The 21,569-nt window shown below is 40.6% G+C and overlaps 1 protein-coding gene across 1 annotated transcript in view; it reads right to left on the reverse strand.

Moving 5' to 3' along the window:
• Positions 1-1,021: 1,021 nt before the first annotated feature.
• ccdc3b (coiled-coil domain containing 3b) overlaps positions 1,022-21,569 on the reverse strand; it is a 32,695-nt gene continuing 12,147 nt past the window's right edge. Inside the window, exons 2-3 of the mRNA XM_051673075.1 lie at positions 7,089-7,263; positions 1,022-1,487 (exon numbers count right to left, since the gene is read on the reverse strand). Of these exons, the coding sequence (XP_051529035.1) occupies positions 1,203-1,487; positions 7,089-7,263 (460 nt within the window). The 3' untranslated portion in view covers positions 1,022-1,202. The remainder of the gene's footprint in view (positions 1,488-7,088; positions 7,264-21,569) is intronic.

Below are 21,569 nucleotides of genomic sequence, written 5' to 3' on the forward strand. Positions count from 1 at the left end.
TACTCTTACTCAAGTAATTATTTGTTAGTACTTTTACTTCTACTTGAGTAATTTTTTTTTTTAAAGTAATTGTACTTTTACTTGAGTACAGTTTTTGGCTACTCTACCCACCTCTGCTGAAAGTCAATATTTCACTGTGCTAAAATGTAGTTCCCACTGCATGACTACATATAATGACCTGGCAAATAAATTCACAGAACACAGGTCTTTATTTGTGACCTTGTCAGGCTCTGCCTGATTAAAAATATCAGCTTCTAAGCATAAAAGTCGAGTCTGTTTTCACAAAATCATTATTGACTGTTGTTGGATTTTATTGACCTAAACCTCATGTATTTAAAGACCCCATGAAATCACATGACGAGCACAGTTTTCTATCCTGTGTTGATACATTTTCTATTGATACAGTAAGTTTAGGGATTTTCCCTTATTTATTTAATTCTTTGGCAATAGGCAATAGGCTTTAGGCAATAGTTATGTCACAGCCATGAACCATGATTTGCTTCTTGTTAGTTAGTTGCAAGTGGTATTACTGAGAGGGACATTCTCTTTCTAGAGAGCATTTGATTGGACAAAAATCTGAGTCGTACAAGATGTCAAAAAATTTGGTCCATTTTCTGTACACTTTAAATGCATACATATATCTGCTAAATGTTACTTTTGTCAACTTTTAGGGAGTACACTAGCACATAGATGGCTTTAAAGTGAATAGACATGGACTTAAAGCCACAAAACACAAAAGCTTATGGGGACTTTAAAATGTGTAACGTATATAAATATATTTTATGAAGGATCATGATCAAGGATTGATCATTATAAAGTCAAAATATTGTTTGTGCTTCTTTTGCTTTTTGCTTTAAAGTGATATAATACAGTCTGCTATAGGATTATATATATATATATATATATATATATATATATATATATATATATATATATATATATATATATATATATATATATATATATATATATATATGTATATATATATATATATAATTCTTTTTTTTTTTTTTTTTTTGGCTAAAATGTCTGGAGTCAGTAAAGAACTCCACAGTATTCTACTGATAATCCACAGTATAAGGTTTTTTATACTTGTGAACCTTTAAAATACAATGCTGCCTTCATAGATACATGTGGCCTTCTAGATTTGCCAATACACATTGACTACCATTCAAGGTTTTCCTACCATGGAGGAACAGGTGTTAGTTCTTGAGCTTTTTGGGCAGGATTTTTCTGAGAGCGGGTTTCTGGTCCTGCGTGGTGTCCTGCTGTGGATGGGACAGCTCAGGTTCAGCTTCGTGAAGCTGTTTGAAGCTTTGAACCGACTCCTTGGTCTCCCGTTTAGCCTGCCTCAAGAGACGTTTCATGTTCTTTACCTTGGCCCTCAGGTGGTTGTTGGCCTTCTCCAGGGTCTTCACTTTCTGAGAGAGATTTTTGACTTTCTCTTCCTCCTCAAATAAGGCCTTCTGCACATTTGAGCACCACAGCTGGAGGAAAGGAAATTTTGTAAACATGAAGTGAAAAGAGATAAGTAATATGTAAATAGGTCTGTTCTTTGCTAGTTTTGCAAAGAGTAATTAAGAAAATGATTATGCCAAACATAGACCATAAGTTAACATGTAATAAACAAGACATCTGGTTGGCTCTCTTAACAACATGGGAAATTAAATAAATCAGTGGTTCTCAAAGTGTGGGACATGCCCTATTGTAAGTGGGGCATGGAAGGGTTGTCACTGTCCTTTTCTGTATATTGCGTCCCCTTTCAGCATATTGCTGCGCTGTTTTGCGGCCCTCTTCAGCCAATCACGGCGCGTTAGGCATTATGCGGCAGCCCGTTTCAGCTTATCGCCGCCTGTTCGGACTCGTTTCGTGGCCGGCCCACAGGGAAAAATCCCGAGTCTCTCTATGGCCAGTCCACCCCTGCTCGGAGCGACCGCGCATTCCCATGAACCACTGTTAATGATATAATTGAGTCGGTCTCCCTTTACCCTTAAACTACTTATATATTTGTACATATCGGAATATTTTGCAATAAACATAAAATATATTGTTTAGATACTTATAAACAAAAACCTAAAATCAATAGTTATATATTCCCTTTGTTTTTTCTTCAATTACATAATTCGCAATATTTTAGTTTGTGTCCTCGTGAAAGACGGTTATTACACAGCCTTGTACCTTTGTCTTTGTCTGATTTTTAAAAACTTTTTTGCCTCAAAACAGAGTTTGAACTGAAACATTGCGCTTGGCGTCACATTAGCAATTTTCAGGTGTGAGCTTAATTTACATAATCACTGGCCAGATGAAGGAAGACGAAGCATGCATTAGTGTTTGTCAGTGGGAGGCCGTCAAGATTCCCTGCTGAGATAATGGTTCCAGCAACGAAAAAAGGATCCAACACGTTAAAAAAAATTTGTTCTGTCCTCGGGGCGGGCTCTTGTGTTCTCTTCAAGTGACCAATGAGCTTCTTCTTTTACTGAAGAACTGACAAGATGTAAAGCTGATCTGAACATTTTCATCAATGATCGCACTCAGCTGCATATCATGACAAACACTGATTGTAATCCAAATTTTTCTGTCATCAAGCATTTTTTCCTGTGTTTTTCCCTACAAAAATGACTAATGAAATCAGAAAACTGATGCTTAACAGTTTGTTTTTATTGAACGTAATTTCTTTACTCACTGAAAGCTGCATATGGACATATGGACGGAAAGCCTCAAGGGAATAAATACACAATCACACACTTTCATAAGGTATGTTACTCCATGATATCACATCCTTTTATCACTCTTTTACAATTGTTTATGCTCACATGGTACTCCTGTTGTTATTTTGGCTAGCACCACATGACAGAGAATCAGAGAAACAGACTTGCGGTGAGTTAGTATGCAGGGTTGGGAGGGTTACGTTTGAAACGTATTCCACTACAGATTACAGAATACATGCTGTAAAATGTAATTTGTAACGTATTCCAATAGATTACTCAAGGTCAGTAACGTATTCTAAATACTTTGGATTACTTCTTCAGCACTGGTAGATTTTTTCACTTGTTTTGACTATAAAAACTCTGCCAGTACAGTAAGACAAAATACACATGTTAAAAATACATTCTCTGAAAAACCTAAATATCTTATGCAGTGTTGTTTCTAAAACAAGATAAATCAAATTGATCTTGTTTTAAGGATTTTTAGATATTTTTACAGGAAAACAATACAAAAATTATTATCAAGAATATGATTTTTGCCCTAATATCAAAGGTCTTACTAGAAAAAAAAAAAAAAGAAATCATGATCCAACGCGAATTTTCTTGTTAAAAAAAATATGATCGTGCCTGGAAAAATGTGCATGTAAAATAGGTAGAAATAGCATTTTAGCTTAGCGTAAAGTTGACAATTTACACAAGATTTATTTCTATTTCCTCTGCTCCAAACTTACTTCTCAAACTTACAATACTTCATAAGAAAGTGTTTCACCGCTGTTCAAATGCACTTTGGATTGCATCATTTATATGTATAAATGTTTTCCTTCTGAAAGGACTAAATATTAAATTAAACAAATGACAATAAAATGCAAAGTAATTTCTTCAGTAATCAAAATACTTTTTGAATGTAACTGTATTCTAATTACAAATGATTTAAATTGTAACTGTAGTGGAATACAGTTACTTATATTTTGTATTTTAAATACGCAATCCAATTACATGTATTCCGTTACTCCCCAGCCCTGTTGGTATGTGTGTCACCTCTCCACCACTTTTAATCGACAAGTACCTCATACCTCTGACTAAAGAGAGGGAGATCTCAGGAAAACAGTCTGCATGTGTAATGTCCTCAGCCAAAAAAATTTGTTTTGAGTCTGCAGCTTTAGGGTTAGTTTTTTTATTTCAAATGCCTAACACTAAGTATGAGCTTCCAGTGTCCAGTGGCCAATCAGAACATAGCAATTCAAAGTTAAATTTACAACTGACAACGATTGAATCACTGGAGGTCACCAAGTCACTGTACTCTCACTTATGTTGCTTTAAATTGGCAACACTTATTGAAAAAGAATGACTTTAGGTCGCTTTATCACTGTTAGTATGAATGTCCCCCTTTAACATGGGGATTTATTGCTTTATGCTTGTTGATTTATCACATTGTACCTGCTTAGGACGGGGTGTAACCATAAACACTAACCAATTGAGTTTGTTTTGATAAGAGCTTGTAGCAAATATATAGCTTGTTATAAATTCTAGCGGTAACAGATCTTCTGTTCTGTGATTTGTCCCTGCAAATATGTGCATACTTGCTGTTCCAAACCACACAAAAACTTTTCTTGTGTTGCATGACCTATGTGAGTCATGTTTATCAAGGAATAAGGAGTATGATTAGAAAATGTGACTAATTGTGATGTATTATAATCAGGCTTTGATTATTAGTTTGAAATCAAACCAACTGAAACTCATCAAAAACATTTGATAGCATTTTTTGTTCTTGTTACGTTATGGTAACATCATAAGCCTGGGGAAAGCAAAGTATTAGATGCTTGCCACCCACATGTGTTCTTGAGTCCTGTCCCGAAAACATTGTACATCTGGAAATTAGTCACAGCTTAGCCAGCTAGCTGGGCCTTTCTGTAAGTGTAGATTATCTGTAGCTCTAACAGCCATACTTGCATTAGAACCTGTTTATAGGTCATATGCGATTGTAGAGTTACTGTAGGATATAAAAACATAAAGACTGGCATCAATATGGAACATATTACGGTAACTACCCTGAGGTCATAAGAATGTATGTCTGGCATTAGTGGTGATATAAAGTACAAAAGAGACCAGGTTGGCCAATCCAAACACTGTTGTCTAAACACAACTTCCTGTACATGATTATTAATTAAATGAGATAGGCTTGATTTCTACTGGCTACTACTTCCAATTCCAATGTGAATCGAACTTTTGTTGACATTGTTCTCACAGACATATGGGAATGCCATGGGAAAGATTATTGCTTAACTGTATAATTCTTTATGTGATTGCCAGTTTCACATAAAATACAGCCAGAACTGCTTGTTCGATGACAGTTTAAAAGAAGACATGCTTTGCTTTACTTAAAAAGGAATATGGATGCAATTGTAAAGGAGAATGTCATTTGCATTACCTTGGCCTTTAGTTCCGATTACTGATTAAAGCAGAAATGTAGTAATTAATATAATCCTGACCCATTCTGATTACATTACCATGACTGAAACCTTTCATGTGCATTCAGAACTGATTGAAACCAGCCTCTTGACAAAAGTCATTGAAAAGTATACTGGAATGTACAATGATTTATTAATTTCAATAAAGTTGACCATGTGTAATTCTGCAACATGTTGACATAGCAATACGAAACTGAAGCAATTGAGATGAACCATAGTGAAGTTATGCAGAAACGCACAGACTCCATCTGGAATAAGAAAAATATCACTCTACAAATACAATTTGTATACGTGTAACGCAGGGCTTAGAGTTTAAACATACCACCACCATTGTGAGAAACACACTTTCCCAAGGCACATGAAAAGCTAAAGAAGAAAAGATGTCCAGAGAGGAATGTTAATATCCCAGCGATCGCAACTCTCAATTATCGTGAGACTAAAACCCTTCACTTATGGGTGATCACAAATTCACATAGTAAAATATAGGTTTGCACATTTCAGCTGGTTTGTATCTCAAGAAAATTTGCCTACTTATTCTTGCAGGATTTCTGTGGCAGACAAGCTAATATTTAGGGACGTCTTTCATGCACTGTTGTTTTTTGTGTTCAAAATACAAGAACCACAAAAACTTTGTCTATTCTCTGTCAGCAACCTTTACTCCCTCTTCACAAGCCAAGAGAACCACAGACAGACATGCAAAAGAACGGAATGACAAGACTGCCATTCCACGCTGATTTATTTCAAAATGGTTTGTCTCAGAGACACAGTTTTTACAGTTTTACAGATCATTAACCTACAAACTGCTTGCTTATAGTTGTCTCTGCATATTACAGTAAGCTAAGAGATTTTAACAAAGACATTACACATGTCACATTTGAAACTTTGCTAAAAAAAAAAAACTTTTTTACAGCTTAACATGCAGAGACAACTATAAGTAAGCCATTTATAGCTTAATTTTCTCGAAAAGTCTAACCAATGTGTCTCTGTGGCTCTAGAAAAATGTTTTGAGTGACCCAACCAGCCCAACACAACAACACTGACAACACTAGCAACGAATACAACACAAACGAAAGATTTTTAGAACAATATCTCAGCTCTGTAGGTCCATACAATGCAAGTGAATGGTGGCCAGAACTTTGAAAGTCTTAAAAGCACATAAAGGCAGCATAAAATTAATCCATAAGACTCAAGTGGTTAAACCTACTGTATATCTTAAGAAGCGATATTATAGGTGTGGGTGAGAAACAGATCAATACTTAAGGTCTTTTTTTACTATAAATTCTCCTCCCTGCCCAGTTGGTGGTGATATTCACAAAGAATGTGAATCGCCAAAAACAAATGAAGAATGAGAAAGTGAAAGTAGAGATTTTTTTGGTAAAAAAGGACTTAAATTTTGATCTGTTTCTCACCCGCTTCTGAAGATATGGATTTAACCAATGGAGTCTTATGGATTACTTTTATGCTACCTTTATACAGTATGCTTTTTGGACCTTGAAAGTTCTGGCCAACATTCACTTGCATTGTATGGACCTACAGAACTGAGACATTTTTCTAAAAATCTTCGTTTGTGTTTTACAGAAGAAAGAAAGTCATACACATCTGGGGTGGCATTAGGGTGAGTAAATGATTAGAGAATTTTCATTTTGGGGTGAACTATCCCTTTAAGTGGAGAAAATTACTTGGTGCAGCTTTAAGAGAACTGTTTTGCTCAAGGGAGTTTCTTTGGGGTTGGTGGTACTTGAATAGCTCTGTAATCCTTTTCACAATAAAAAGGTCAAACTACAGTTCTGTTTGTCCTATTTACCTTCCTCAAAACTATCAAAGTAACTTAGGGAACCTTCAAGGAGCCAAATACAAGTGAAATGAGTTGCATCTACATCATTTTGCTAGTAAATATGCATTAAAAGTCGCTCACTCTGTTGTCCTCCTGCATCTCCCAGTCTGGAGTGTACATGTGAACCTGTGTGCCAGCTGTGCAGTTGGAAAACTGGAACAAGCTGGCAAACATGCGATGGTTCTCTGGGGTGTCTGGGAAGATGGGGTCCTGGAAGTTAACACCATGAGGAATGATGCTGTAGTTTTCATCCATTCTGTGAAGAAATGCAACACACACAACATTACTATGCTGAATTATCATTATGTACATTTAAAACATTTAGTGGAAATTCTAATTAGTAGTGCACATTGGTGCAACAGAATAATATCTGTTGAGAAGAGCTATGCCTTTACTTTTCTGTTATCTTCACTTAATTTAAGTGATTAGATTTAAGATGTTCATCTGGGGGATGATGAAACAAGCAATAAAATCCTATAGACTTACATTGTAGGATGGACATTAAGTCATATTTCGGGACAAGAATATTATTGAGGCCTAGCCTCTATTGACTCCTTTGGGCCAGTAAGCAACTACTTAGCAACGCACCAACAACCATCCAGAATAGCCTAGCAACCGCAATGCAATATTCTAAAAGCTACGCCGAACACTTTAAGCCTAGTGTACGCTACAGGACTCAAGCTCGTCTCATTTGATGTTTTGAGTTGGCGATGTCTGCGGCGAGAAATCTCAGATCTCATGACTAACTGTCTTGTAGTGTGCACACTCCTGTGACATGCCGAGACGAATCCCAAATGCTATGACAGTTTTCAAAACCACAGCCACACTGAATTAAATACAGAGAGAGCGCAAGAGAAAGGCAAGGTATTAGGAAGCAGCAGACAAAAGTAATTAGAAAATAAAATAAAACATCACCCACATCTCCCCTACTCGCTGTTTTTATTACTTTTAACTGTTTTTATTATTTTTTCCTTTGCAAATGGTGTCAATAAGTGCAAAGACAGGCGAGAGCCATTCTTTCATGTTTGTTGACAAGTTATCAAGAATAAACTGCACGAGTTTGTGAATGAATTTCGTTATTTTAATTTTAAGATGCATTTTGGGAGATCTGTTTGAAACGGGATTAAAGGCAGCTGTATCGGCCGTTTTTTCGCTGGTTACGTGCAAATTTAAAGGGAAATAAATTATGATTGGAAAATGTAAAAAAGCTAATGCATTAACATGTACAATAGGGACACAGATACAGTATGAGCAGAACCCACATTCGGAGCTAAATTATAGGTTCTGCACTAAAATAACTCAGAATTCTACTCTAAAAGTCATGTTTGCGAATACTTAAGAGAAAATGTGCATCGGTTTTTAGCACTTTCTTTCTCGTCTTTTACTTTTTTGCACTTTATCATTGAGTAAAACACATACGTAATGATTGATGTATGTCCTCATGAAATCAGAACACGGCCAGGTTTAGCGGTGATGTGTACATTTGTGATCGGATCACCCAAAACACATCTTAATACCAGTGTACACATGATCTCAGTTGGGGACGAATGGTCGTGTGGTTGATACACTACAGTCCTGTAGTGCGTGCACCAGCACGACGAAAAACAAGACTTTGAGTTAAAGGGCACCGACTACAAGTTGTGTAGTTTACACTTGGCTTTGGTACCGCATAGGGGTATCATGGGGAAAAAAAATTCTAAACTCTGCTTGTTACAATGGTCTATACATAGGAAATGCATAACAATTTAAAAAATAGCACTGCAAAATAATTCGTTTTCATCATATAACACAACAAAGTCACACAATATGTGTGTATTATTGTATCTCCTGTGTGGGCACCGGTGCTGTAATAGTTCACTACCACAATGACCCATATATTTTTACACAGGGAAACAGTCAGGGAGAGGGGAGTTACCAATAAAGGGTATGCTGTGACAGCTGTATTTGTGTTCTTTACAGTACATGTGTGTGTGTTTGCATTAGAGCTGCCTGTGTATTTTTCTTTAGCATTTGCAAAAGTATTTAAAGCAAAAAAGAGAGAGGTGAATATATATATATATATATATATATATATATATATATATATATATATATATATATATATATATATATATAATAAATAAGAGGTGAATTATACAGCATAAGTGTCAGAGAAATTATATTTGTAGCTTAGGGAGGTCTATTCTTTCTTTGTTCTTTCTCAAAGCATCCAAAGCTGCACTCTGGATGGTTTCATGCAGTTATGGCCTGCAGTTACTCAAACTTTCACACATCAACACATGTATTCAAACACCTCCCAGTGGTGAGGAAATGAGTAAAATCCGTTATCAGAGTTTCAAGGGTGGTTTGAAAAATAATAGTACAAAAACCATGGTTACTTTGGCACAAAGAGGGGAAATAATAAACTCTCTTGATCTTGGACTCTCCGCTACACTTGTTCTCTATTATTCGGCGTGTGATTATTGGCAGTTTGCCACCATCAGCCTGTGGGAAAATCTCTCTCTTTTTTTTTCTTCTTTTTTTTTTTTGCTCTCGATTTGTGTTTGTACTCCCTGATGGCAGAAAAATACAGATTTAATGGTTTGCAGTGCTCAAGTGCAATCAGAAATTGACCAATGTATATTTTTTCATAGTCATTTACCTGGGAAGTGTTTTAGGTTTTGCTTGGCAGAAGGAAATCACTGTTACACCATACAAATGAAAAGTGTGTGTGTGTGTGTGTGTGTGTGTTGGCATGCCAGAATTCCCATGAGGCCTTAGCAAGCACCACTTTTACTGTTACTCATACAGTACTTAAGAATTAGAGATTTGAACAAACTATTAACCCTAAGTATTAAACTGTGGTATGTAAGGAATTTAACGATTCTGGTTCAGATTCTGATTCCTCTAAATGATTTTGTTTCCTTAATGGTTCCACAATTGTTTTTTTTAGTTCTTTTGAAGAAGAAATATTTGGAAATAAGAAATACAATTCTAATTGCATTTACTGCCCTCAGCAGCATGTGCAAAATGATGAGATCATTTCATAGAACAGAACATATATAATACAATTCTTTCAAAGGGTATGTTTACACAGATTTTTAATTTAATTTATTTTCAGCGGCCAGGAGATGGCGTGCATCACTCATTCGGATTTATGCTGAGGAGCCGAGTCCCGGCCATGTCAGCAGCCGGTTCAGCGCCACGGCAGGAGGGACACATTGTCTCGTTCCCTCCATCAGGGAACAGAGGTTACATCAGTAACCAAGATGTTCCCTGTCTGTCACTCACTTGACGTTGTGTTGATGTAGTGACACTAGGGGTTCCTATAGGAAACGCCGCAGGCGCTGAAACGTGTCATGAGGTACAGAAGAGTGGACATGGGCAAGCTGCTGCGTGCCTCGCAGTGAGCACTCAACCACGTTGTGACCTTCCAGCGAGTTAGGTAAGGCATCTCCCTAGTCCCATTAAGGGGGGAGGAGGCACTTACACAAGTAGGCTACCGGCGGTGCCTTTCTTAATTTGCTGTTAAGCAATCTCCCACCGAGCACTTTCTAGAATAGTGCTGGGAAGTGCTCTTCCCTCTCCTGGAAGGAGAGCACTACGGAGACCACATCCTGCCGGAGGGAGGTTAACATGTGGAGCATACCTCACATGGACTTACCTACAGGGAAGTTCACATATGGAATGATACCACAGAAGGCCCCTATCTACAGAGAGGGTACGCAGCACAGTGGCTGAGGCAGAGAAAGCTCTGATGAGGGGAAACACAGGGTTCACCTAAGGGGAAACCGAACAGTGGAAACTCATCATACGGGATTACCAAGGGGGAATCACCACACATGGAGCACTGAGCCCAAGCAAACAGGCTCACCTGAAAAAGGGGAATACCATGAGTACTGGGTCTGGTGGCGTTACTCCTCCACCGAGTTCGTCACCGAACAGTGCTTAAGAATTAAAGAGGCGTCCGGAGTTCACCGGGTACGGGGAACTGTTGTGGACAAAAAGGTGCACATTATCACCTTTGAAAAAGGGGAAAGGCGCAATGCAAGCGGTACACCCAACCGGCCGCCCAGTCTACCTGCTGTTACCGCGTAACACTCGGGTTGAAACCGGGTCTACATGTAGGTTATAAAACCTCGCAAAGGTAATGGGTGTAGCCCAACCCGCAGCTCTGCATATGTCTGCTAGAGAGGCCCCCCTTTCCAGTGCCCAGGAGGACGCAACACCTCTAGTGGAGTGCGCCCGCACTCCCCAGGGGCACGGCAAGTCCTGAGACTGGTATGCGAGGAAAATGGCATCCACAATCCAATTTCCCCTTCTGCTGTCCTCCAAAACAGACAAAGAGCTACTCTGAGCATCTAAAGCTCTGCGTGCGGTCCAGATAGATGCGCAGGGTGTGAACTGGACACAGCAACGACAAGGCCAGGTCTTCCTCCTCTGAAGGGAGTGCTTGCAGGTTCACCACCTGGTCCCAAAAAGGAGTGGTGGGAACTTTGGGCATGTAACAGGGCCGGGGTCTCAAGATCACGTGAGAGTGTGCCAGCCTGAACTCCAGGCATTCGCTGGTAACAGAGAGCACCTGCAGGTCCCCCACCCTCTTGATGGAAGTGAGCGCCACAAGGAGGGCCGTCTTCAGGGACAGAGTGCTGAACTCGGCCTGCACCAGGGGCTCAAAGGGGGCTCTCTGTAGGGCAGGTAGGACCACAGAGAGATCCCAAGAGGGGATCAGGCGTGGTCTAGGAGGATTCAACCTCCATGCTGAGAAAAGAGATGCTCTGCACAGGGAAGAGCTTGCTCTTCTCCCAGTTGACCTGAAGCCCGAGTCGGTTGAGGTGCTGAAGCACAAGGTCCCTGTGCGCACACAATAGATCTCGCGAGTGAGCTAGGATTAGCCAGTCGAGAGATAATTGAGAATGCGTATGCCCTGCTCCCTCAGCGGGGCCAGGGCAGCTTCTACGACCTTGGTAAAGACATGAGGAGACAGGGACAGACCGAAGGGGAGGATCTTGTACTGGTATGCTCATCCCTCGAAGGCAAACCCAGAAAGGATCTGTGTCAAGGAAGGATCGATACGTGAAAGTGTCCTTCAGGTCGATGGCCGCGAACCAATCCTGATGTCGTACTGACGCCAGGATGCGCTTCTGCGTTAACATCCTGAACAGAAGCCTCTGTAAGGCCTTGTTCAGGGCACGCAGGTCCAAGATTGGGCACAACCCTCCCCCTCTCTCGGGTACGATAAAATAAGGGCTGTAGAAGCCCTTGCGCAACTCGGCTATGGGGATGGGCTCTATTGCTTCCTTCGCCCGGAGGCACCCGCGTCTGGCGAACTGGATCGCGTAGCTGAGGCGAATCGTCCTGATGAGCCACCGTGAGGGGCTGGAGAGCGCTAACCAGGCCTCCAGCCTCCGCGACAGTGGCATCAGGGGGACGACTGGACTTACCGTGCCCGGGCAGGGTGGTTCACAGCCAGACAGAGCAGGTGCCCCACCTGGAAGACAGCCCAGGTCGGACGTGCTGCTCCACAAGCCCGCAACGGTGGCTGGTGACTGGGGTGGGTGAGCGGCCCCAGAGACCAGCACACTTACCTGTTCACCGGCTGTCTCTCAACGGAGAACGAGGGAACGGAAGGTACTTGCGTTCGCCTGATTGACCGGAAAGACTTCCACCGCCTGGCCGTTGCGTGTGCGCTGGCCCAGGGAATGAGGAAACTGCTCTTTTATTAACCAGGTGGGTGCCGAGGCCCAAAGGGCACTCGGCGATGTAATACTCACCAGACGCTGGCCCAGGAATTAAAGAGAAAGAGAACTTATATGCCTTGGAAAGGAGCCTTGGTCAGTCGCACCAGGTGGCTGCGCCCTGCGGGCATAAATGCACAGCTACGGTGCGCTCTACCTGGGGAAGCTCGACATATCCCTTAGCCGCTCCGCCTTCAAGGGTAGTCAGAGTGGACGAGCCCGCGAAGCGTGTACGGGCAGTAAAAGGTGCCTTCCATGACTTCATTAGCTCCTCGTGCACTTCCGGGAAGAAAGGCACTAGGGCAGGGTGCGGCCGTGAGTTGCGCTCCGAGCCCAGAAACCAATCATCCAGCCACGAATGCTCAGGGCAGGGTGGAGGGTTCCACTTCAGCCCGATGTTCACAGCTGCCCAGGCAAGCACGGCTGCCATCTCAGCGTCCGCTTCATCCTGTCCTCTACCACCAGTGGGCGTGATTCGTCTGCTTCTGATAGCAGAATCCCACCCGCCGATGCCGTGACCGAAAGCTCATCCTCATCGCAAGCCTCGAACGACACATTAAACCCGCCCTGAGGCAGACCGCCTGCATCGCTCGACAGCTCGTCCGGACAGAATGAGCATGCTGGGGGATGGGAGGTCTGCGGGGGCTGAGCCGGCGGAAATGCTCCCATGTCCACATCCAGATCGCTCGCGGTGCTTGCCGACCCAGGACGGGCTGGGTTGGGGAGCAGCCGCGGTGGCTCCTTGCTTCATGAAGAAGGAAGTGAGCCGTGACCGCAACGTTCTCATGGGCATGTTCTTGCAATGAGAACACAACCCTTCCACGAAAGCTGCCTCGCCGTGCTGGCGCCCCAGACACTCGAGGCAGATTTCATGGGTATCCGGAGGGGAGAGACAACGGCCACATCCAGTAGCGCAAACGCGGAAGGACAGCTTTAAAAAGACACCAAGCGTTTGCGCGAGCTCTTTTAGAGAAAATATACTCTTTTGAATATACTCTTTTAGCACCCGCAGACTCAGGCTGCCGAAGTGCCCAGGGGAAGCACCACACACGACCATGCGAGGGTAACCACTGATATGCGCCGTAAAAAATCCAGCAAAGTAGCAATAGGTGAGAGGAAGAACACACAAGCATTCGGCTCAGAAGAAAAAATCTGAATGAGTGATGCACACCATCTCCTTTTATACACGTATGTCCGGGGTGGAGAGAGGCATGCAAATTCCACTCACCAATTTTCATTGGCCTTTTCTATTTTAAGCAAAGGTGATTAGGGCTCTCAAGATCGAACCCCTAGTGTCACATCATCGAGTGAGAGACAGACAGGGAACTTTTTGTTCATTGTAGTTCATGATACCTCATGCATTGACTAATGTTAACAAATAAAACCTTATTGTACAGTGTTACCTATTTATATATTCAGAAATTGGACTACACTGGTCGTGCTGCATGTTTTTGATTTACATTTAGTTTTGTGCTATAGATTTATCAGCAGTGTTGTGGTGCCACTGAATGGAAGCACAGGAAACCCTGTTAGGAGTATTAGGACAGTGTTCCATCCGCATCAGCAGAAGAATGCATGCTCGAGAACCATTAACAGAACCGTACATCATTAAAATAATCTGGTTTCTGTATATTAAAAAAATCATATCAGTTCTGAGTTCCAGCACATTTTTGTATTCATGGGCCTAAATCTAGAAGGTCATACTGGGTTGAGTCTTGATTCCGTTAGTCTGGCTCGACATGGACTAAATCTTTTCATCCAGGGCTGAGCTTCTGAAATGCAGATATGATGTAAAGTAAGTACAACTGGTGCCCAGTTTTGAAATAGACATGATTCTGACCGCTAAGACCTTCACTAGAATACATAACGACACGAGAAGTGTACTGAAATGTAAATGAATGTGAATCACAACCTGTTGGCATATGTTGGCAGGCATTAACAACAACTGTATAGGAATAGTTCACCCAAATATGAAAATTCTACCATTATTTATACACCCTCATGTTGTTCCAAACCTGTATGCTCTTATTTTCCCTGTGGAACACAAAATGAGAAACACTGAAGAGTCTTTATGCAGCTCTTTTCTATAAAAGAATTGTTCATGTGCGACTATGGCAGTCAAGCTTCAAAAAGAAACACAGAAGTCCATACAACATGATTTGTGTTCTATAAGTCTTCAAAAACCATACAAAAGTGATATGTGACAAATAGACCAAAATTTACGTCATTATACAGTGAAAATCTTCCTCTACACTGAAGCGCTGAAATCGTATTTACCTTTAGAATCAAAAATGGTGCGTTGACACGTCAAGCAAGGTGTGACGTCATTGATGCTATATGGCATTGGTTCTCGCTTATCTTCATAAATGTGGAATGGAGAATGAGATTTGAGGTTTGTAGTGGAGGGGAAGATTTTTAGTGCATAACGACTTAAATTTTGGTCTTTTCTTCACACAAAGCCATGATAAAGGCAGTCACACACCGGATGAGAAGCTCCATGCCACGTCGCATCTCAGGTAGGCCATGGCACAGGTATCAAACACAGGGCACATCGATATGGTTCAGGTGGCAGACAGTAAACACAAAGGTTTTTCCCTTCTTCAAGAATAAACAAAGTGACATGGATGAGTTTGCAGGTTAGTGTATGAAACCGCTGTAACTGTGAAAACTGAATGATTAGAAATGGCTACGTTATCTGTAGCATTGAATGTCCATTCAAGCTGTCAAACCACAAAACTGAAAACACATTATGTGGGCTATATAAAAGAAACATACACAATATATCATACAGTGATGGTTAGAGTAAATAATCTATGTCCCTTGATAATGATTTGGGTCCAATTGAATGGAAAACTACGCGAGTTGCGCTCCGTGGGGCGGCAGAAATTTGAGCAGCCTCCAGAGTCGAAGCTGGTTGCCACTGACAGACGCCAAGCGGTGGCATCTGTGTTGGTACATTTGTAGAAAATATTGTTTCGAATTTTAGTGCCATGACATCCGCCAGACATGTCCATGGCTTCAGAAGACTTGGAATACCACTTTTGTTCTTTTTTTTTCTTTTTTTGGTCCTTTTTTGGAGCTTGGCAGATATGGTCCTTGTATGTAAATGGAAAAAAAAATTGTGTTCCAAGGAAAAAAAAGTGAAAGGCAAGAAAAGTGCATGAGAGATGTGAAATTAAGTAGTACGTTCCTAAAGAAGTCCAGTGTTCAACCCTCCTGAGCATTCAAAAAGATCTTCTATGAGTCAGAGATAAATATTTTGTAAACATATTTAGCTGGCCAAGAGCTGAATATTTTGCTATATTAAAATGGCTGTCCTTTAGCATAAAAAAAAAAAATAGAAAATTTGGAAAACAAATGTTGGATAACATGCTGCAGATTACAACAGGTTCTAGTGTACCTTGGAATGTGAAATGGCATCTGTGCTACATTTGCAGAGACAGCAGATCAGTTTGCATAGATTATGCCAGAATGCAATTTATTTATATACATTCCATGTATGAGTTTGCAAACATCTTCTCACATCCTTAACAGCATTTTGCAAGTGCCACCAAAGGAGATTTAAGTAGACACAGATCCTTGCTTTTTTTAAAACTGCATTAGACACCAATAATCATGATTATATGGCTTCCCTATGTCTGTGTAAGGGTATTTATTCCATTATAATGTTAACTAATAGCCTCCAGAGGGGTTCCCCTTTATATCCGGACCATTTTCATGCGTCTTCAGTATATAACCTCTTAAATGCTCCAGCTATCCACTGGCCAACCTCTGTTAACTAAAAAGTAAAAACCCTAAGCCTCTCAAGGAAAGCTCTTAGTCGCCACTGAATGTAGCTGTTCTGTGCAACATATTGCCTCAGTTACTGTTTCAGTGCAGAGCATTTCCAGTTTCTCAGGCTTTTGATGATTTGACTGGCAAGAATTGTCCTGTCAAACTGGAACCAGCTGTCTGATTGGTTTGTGGCTCAGTCTCATGACATATGGAGCATAAAAAGGCAGGGAAGGCAAGTTGTGAATGTGGACTAAAGCAAAACCCAAAGTCCAGTCCAGCTCAATAAGTGGGGCAGTTGCAAGGTGTTTGCCTATCTGTCTTCTACAGAGTTCAGTCTGACCGCTGAAAGCTGTGATGAATTTAGGACAGCTTGGCAGACTCTTGTTTGGGAAATATGGAAAGGAAATATGGAAATCACTAGAGAACACAATGGAAATGTTTACTGATTCAAAACTGACGACATGGAGTGAGTGCAATGTGACACAAAACAATGCCCTTACTGGAAAAACAGGTCCACAGGTCCCCCATAAATCATTATTTAATCACCCTCACGTCATTCTAAACCCATATGCTGGAACACAAAATGAGAAATTGTAAAAAACATCCAAGCTGCTCTTTTCCAACGACAGTTCATAGAGACCACATCTGTCAAGCTCCAACAAAAAGAAAAAAAGAAAAAAAAAAAAACACAAAAGTACTACATGCCAGTTGTGGGCTATATTCCAAATAGACCAAAATGTCCAAAATTCTTTTTCAAATGTTCTCTTTGTTGTGAATATTCCCAACTACAGCTCCCTATATGAATTACTTTTATGGTGCTTTCTTGACCTCAACAGCTTTCATCCCCATTCATATATTTTTACTGTATAGAAAACAACACCGTGAATATTCTGCTTAACATCTTTTGTGTTCCACAACAAAAAAGAAAGTCATACGTGCAATGATATCTCAGACTCATTATTTCTGGTGGGGCACAAACAATCACTTAAACCAACATGTCAGGGTTACTTACTTTGCAACTGTCACTAATATGCACAAACAATACATTAACAACAAAATTCTCAGTTATTTTAGTGGAGTACCTGTAACTGAGCTTCAAAGATGTGTGTGCTTCTTATCTGTGACACTTTATGTTGATATCAGGCACACTGAAAAAGTTCTGTGAAATTGTACATGCATGTATGTACATTTACATTTACCTTTAGTCATTTAGCAGACGCTTTTATCCAAAGTGACTTACAAAAGAGGAGCATAGCAAGCAATTTGTTGAACAAAAGTCAACAATATCTGCAGTATCGCACTGCCAAGTTCTCAATGTAGCTGGAGTAGTATAGAAGCTAGCGTAGAAGACAGACAATATATATAAATATTTTTTAAATAAATAGTTAAATTTTAAGTGAATTTAGTGTAAATTGGTTAAGTGCTCTCTAAACAAATGTGTTTTCAGCTGGTTCTTGAATGTTGAGATGGTTTCTACGATCGTGTCAAGGTTGGAAGCTCATTCCACCACAGAGGAACAGAGAAAGTGAATGATCGAAAAAATTGACATTGTGCCTTTATGCGACAGGACCACCAGATGCCGCTTGTTCAATGACCGCAGAGAGCGAGTGGGACATAGAGTTGGATGAGTGAATTGAAGTAGGAAGATGCTGTTCCACAGGCTGTCCTGAAGGCCATATTCAAAGCCTTGAATCAGATGCAGGCAGCTACAGGTAACTAGTGGTGTGAAATCAAGAGTGAGGTGACATGAGCCCTCTTTGGCTGATTGAAGACCAGATGCACTGCTACGTTCTGGACCATTTGCAGTGGCTTAATCATGCTAGCTCTGAGGCTGGCCAACAGAGCATTACAGTAGTCCAGTACAGAGATGACCAGAGCTTGGACCAGGAGCTATGCAGCATATTCAGAGAGGAAAGGTCTGATATTTCTGATGCTTTAAAGTGCGAACCTGCAAGACTGAGCGGTTCATGAAATGTAGGCAGTGAAGGTAAACTGGTCATCTCCCACCACTCCCAGGTTCTGAGCTGTCCTGGTTGGCGTTAGTGTAGTTGAACCAAAATGAATAGTGAGGTTGTGGTCAACATACAGATTGGCTGGGATCACATGGAGTTCTGTCTTGGCCAGGTTGAGCTAAAGGTGACGTTCCTTCATCCAGGCTGAGATCTCTGAGAGGCAGGCAGAGATACGAGGAGACGGTGGGGTGGTCAGGCTGGAACAACAAGTAGAGCTGCGAATCATCTGCATAGCAGTGGTAGAAAAAGCCATGTTCCTTAATTATCTGCCCGACTGATGTATTGATGTATGCATGTGCTTAAATCAGCAAATAAAACAAAAATATATAGCTGCGAGCAGCAATTAACGGGGTTCAAGTGGTTTTCGAACGTTTTGGCACCCCTTAGCGACCATGAGTCAAATTTTTTTTTTGATAATTATTGATAATCAGACTCCAGAATATATTTCTGCACTGTTTTGGTTCCGATCGGGTGAAAAACCTGGGACTAGTTTGCAAAAGTAGGTTTTTAACATTATTTGAAATATTTACTGAACGGTTTGACAGACACCAATGCTTCTTGAGGCAAAGTTGTTTAGAATGAGAAGAGCTATCAGGTGATATATATTACTTGTGTTTTTTCACAACACTGCATTATGTACAACCATTAACACCTACAAAACCACCTAGTGGCCTATTTTTTTTTAAAAACTTTGCATAATCCTCTCAGACCAAGAGTCAAATAGGTCCACCAAGTTTCGTTCCAATCGGTCACTGTTAACCTTGTGCAATAGCTGCTGAAATTTGATTGGCCAATGGCGGCCATGTTTTTCAATATACTTGACTGTCCATATAGACAATGATGTCAGCTGAGACAAAGACAATGTATGCAAATTTTGAAGTCAATAGGATTAACAGTTTCATAGTTACAGCCAATTTCATGTTTTTTGGTATTATAGCGCCACCATGTGGCTTATAACTGACCTGTTACATAAGCATGCCAAGTTTGGTGAAGATATCTCATTTCCTTCAAGAGTTATAGCCATTTACATAAAATTGGCCACTCCTACTTCCGATGTTTTCGCATACCGTAGCTAGCTCGAGTCGAAAGTTCAAACTTTTTTTGATAACTTTTTATATTAAGACTCCATAGAATCATTTGGCCCTAGTTTGCTCCCGATTGGACGAGAAACTTAGGACTAGTTTGCAAAAGTAGGTTTTATGAAAAATCCAAGATGGCGGAACATTTTTATTGGCGGAAATGAAATCGGAGATGTACGTTTTGTTTTGTTTGAGCCAATGATTCCAATGGTATAAAGCACTTGAGTCTATGACAAACGGTCTATGAGTTATGAGCAGTTTTGCGTTTTTGATTGCTGTAGCGCCCCCTATTGACTGATTTGGCCGAGTCCTTGTTTCTGAGTAGCGAGCAATACTACTACCATCTGACCAAGTTTCAAGTCTCTAGGCCTTATTGTTTGCTCTGCCCGATCAGATTTATGGCGGAATAATAATAATAATAATAATAATAATAATAATAATAAAAATCTTAACAATTACAATAGGGTTTCAGCGCTAAGCGCTTGAACCCCTAATAATTATAAATATAGCTGCGAGCAGCAATTAACGGGGTTCAAGCGGTTTAAGGCCTTTAAGCACATGCGTAAAAAGGTATTATGTTTTATTTAGCAAGCATGTAACCACCTAGATCATAGATGGAATAGACCATTTACAGCCAATACTGACAATTTATTAAGGAAATACATGGTTTTTAAAGCTTTTTAAAGCTCATAATGCCACCTATGCTCCAATCTCTATTAAAGTCTGCATGCTTGTTTAGAATCATATGCCGCATGTGCTCACCTAATTTCGTGAAGTTCTGAGTTTTTGTTTAGGAATTAAGCACTTGAAACCCTAATAAGAAAAATAATAAGAAAATCGGAACAAATACAATAGGGTTCCTGCACCTTCGGTGCTTGGACTCGTAATAAATATAGCTGCAAGCAGCGATACCGGGGTCAAGCCAATTATCGAGACCATGAGCAGCAAAAGAAGCTTTGTGACATGTTTTTTGTTAGAGTCCGATGAACAGTGTATGAGGAGTTAGAAAAAGTAACTTTTCAATCATAAAAAACCCATTTATTTTAAAAATAACTAAAAATAGCTAGTTCTTAGAATTTTTGTCCAGTATGTGGCACTGTTCTGAAACTGCTTAGGTAGTATCTGGGCATGATGGTTTTCATGCAGGAAAGCATTCAAGAGTTATAAGCCAAAATAGCCATTTTTGCTGTCTCCTGACCAGTAGGGGTCAGAGTGCCAAAGCGCTGCAGGTAACCTCAGGGCCTAATGGTGATGACACGTACCAAGTTTCATCCCAATCCCTCAAAGAGTTGCAGAGATACAGCCTCAAGTTCAATTTTGCGCATTCTTCTGCGAATTTGTTGAAGCACCATTTGAAATAATAAACTCTAAATTTTAACTTTTTGTCGTGAGTGCCTCTAGATGATGCAGTCTAGGAGGAGTTCAAAAAAGTAGGTTTTCAAAACATTTAAAAATGGCGGACAGGAAGTTTGCTTGATCATGACATAATTGGTATCATTGTTCTTGGCATGAACCACGGAATTTATCAAGACCAGTCTAGTCTATGACAGTAGTCAAAAGGAGTCAATAGCTACACTATATTGCCAAAAGTATTCGCTCATCTGCCTTTAGACGCATATGAACTTAAGTGACATCCCATTCTTAATCCATAGGGTTTAATATGACGTCGGCCCACCCTTTGCAGCTATAACAGCTTCAACTCTTCTGGGAAGGCTTTCCACAAGGTTTAGGAGTGTGTTTATGGGAATTTTTGACCATTCTTCCAGAAGCGCATTTGTGAGGTCAGACACTGATGTTGGACGAGAAGGCCTGGCTCGCAGTCTTTGCTCTAATTCATCCCAAAGGTGCTCTATTGGGTTGAGGTCAGGACTCTGTGCAGGCCAGTCAAGTTCTTCCACACCAAACTCGCTCATCCATGTCTTTATGGACCTTGCTTTGTGCACTGGTGTGCAGTCATGTTGGAACAGGAAGGGGCCATCC

Source organism: Myxocyprinus asiaticus, chromosome 35 (genome assembly GCF_019703515.2).
Source record: "Myxocyprinus asiaticus isolate MX2 ecotype Aquarium Trade chromosome 35, UBuf_Myxa_2, whole genome shotgun sequence".
NCBI lineage: Eukaryota > Metazoa > Chordata > Actinopteri > Cypriniformes > Catostomidae > Myxocyprinus > Myxocyprinus asiaticus.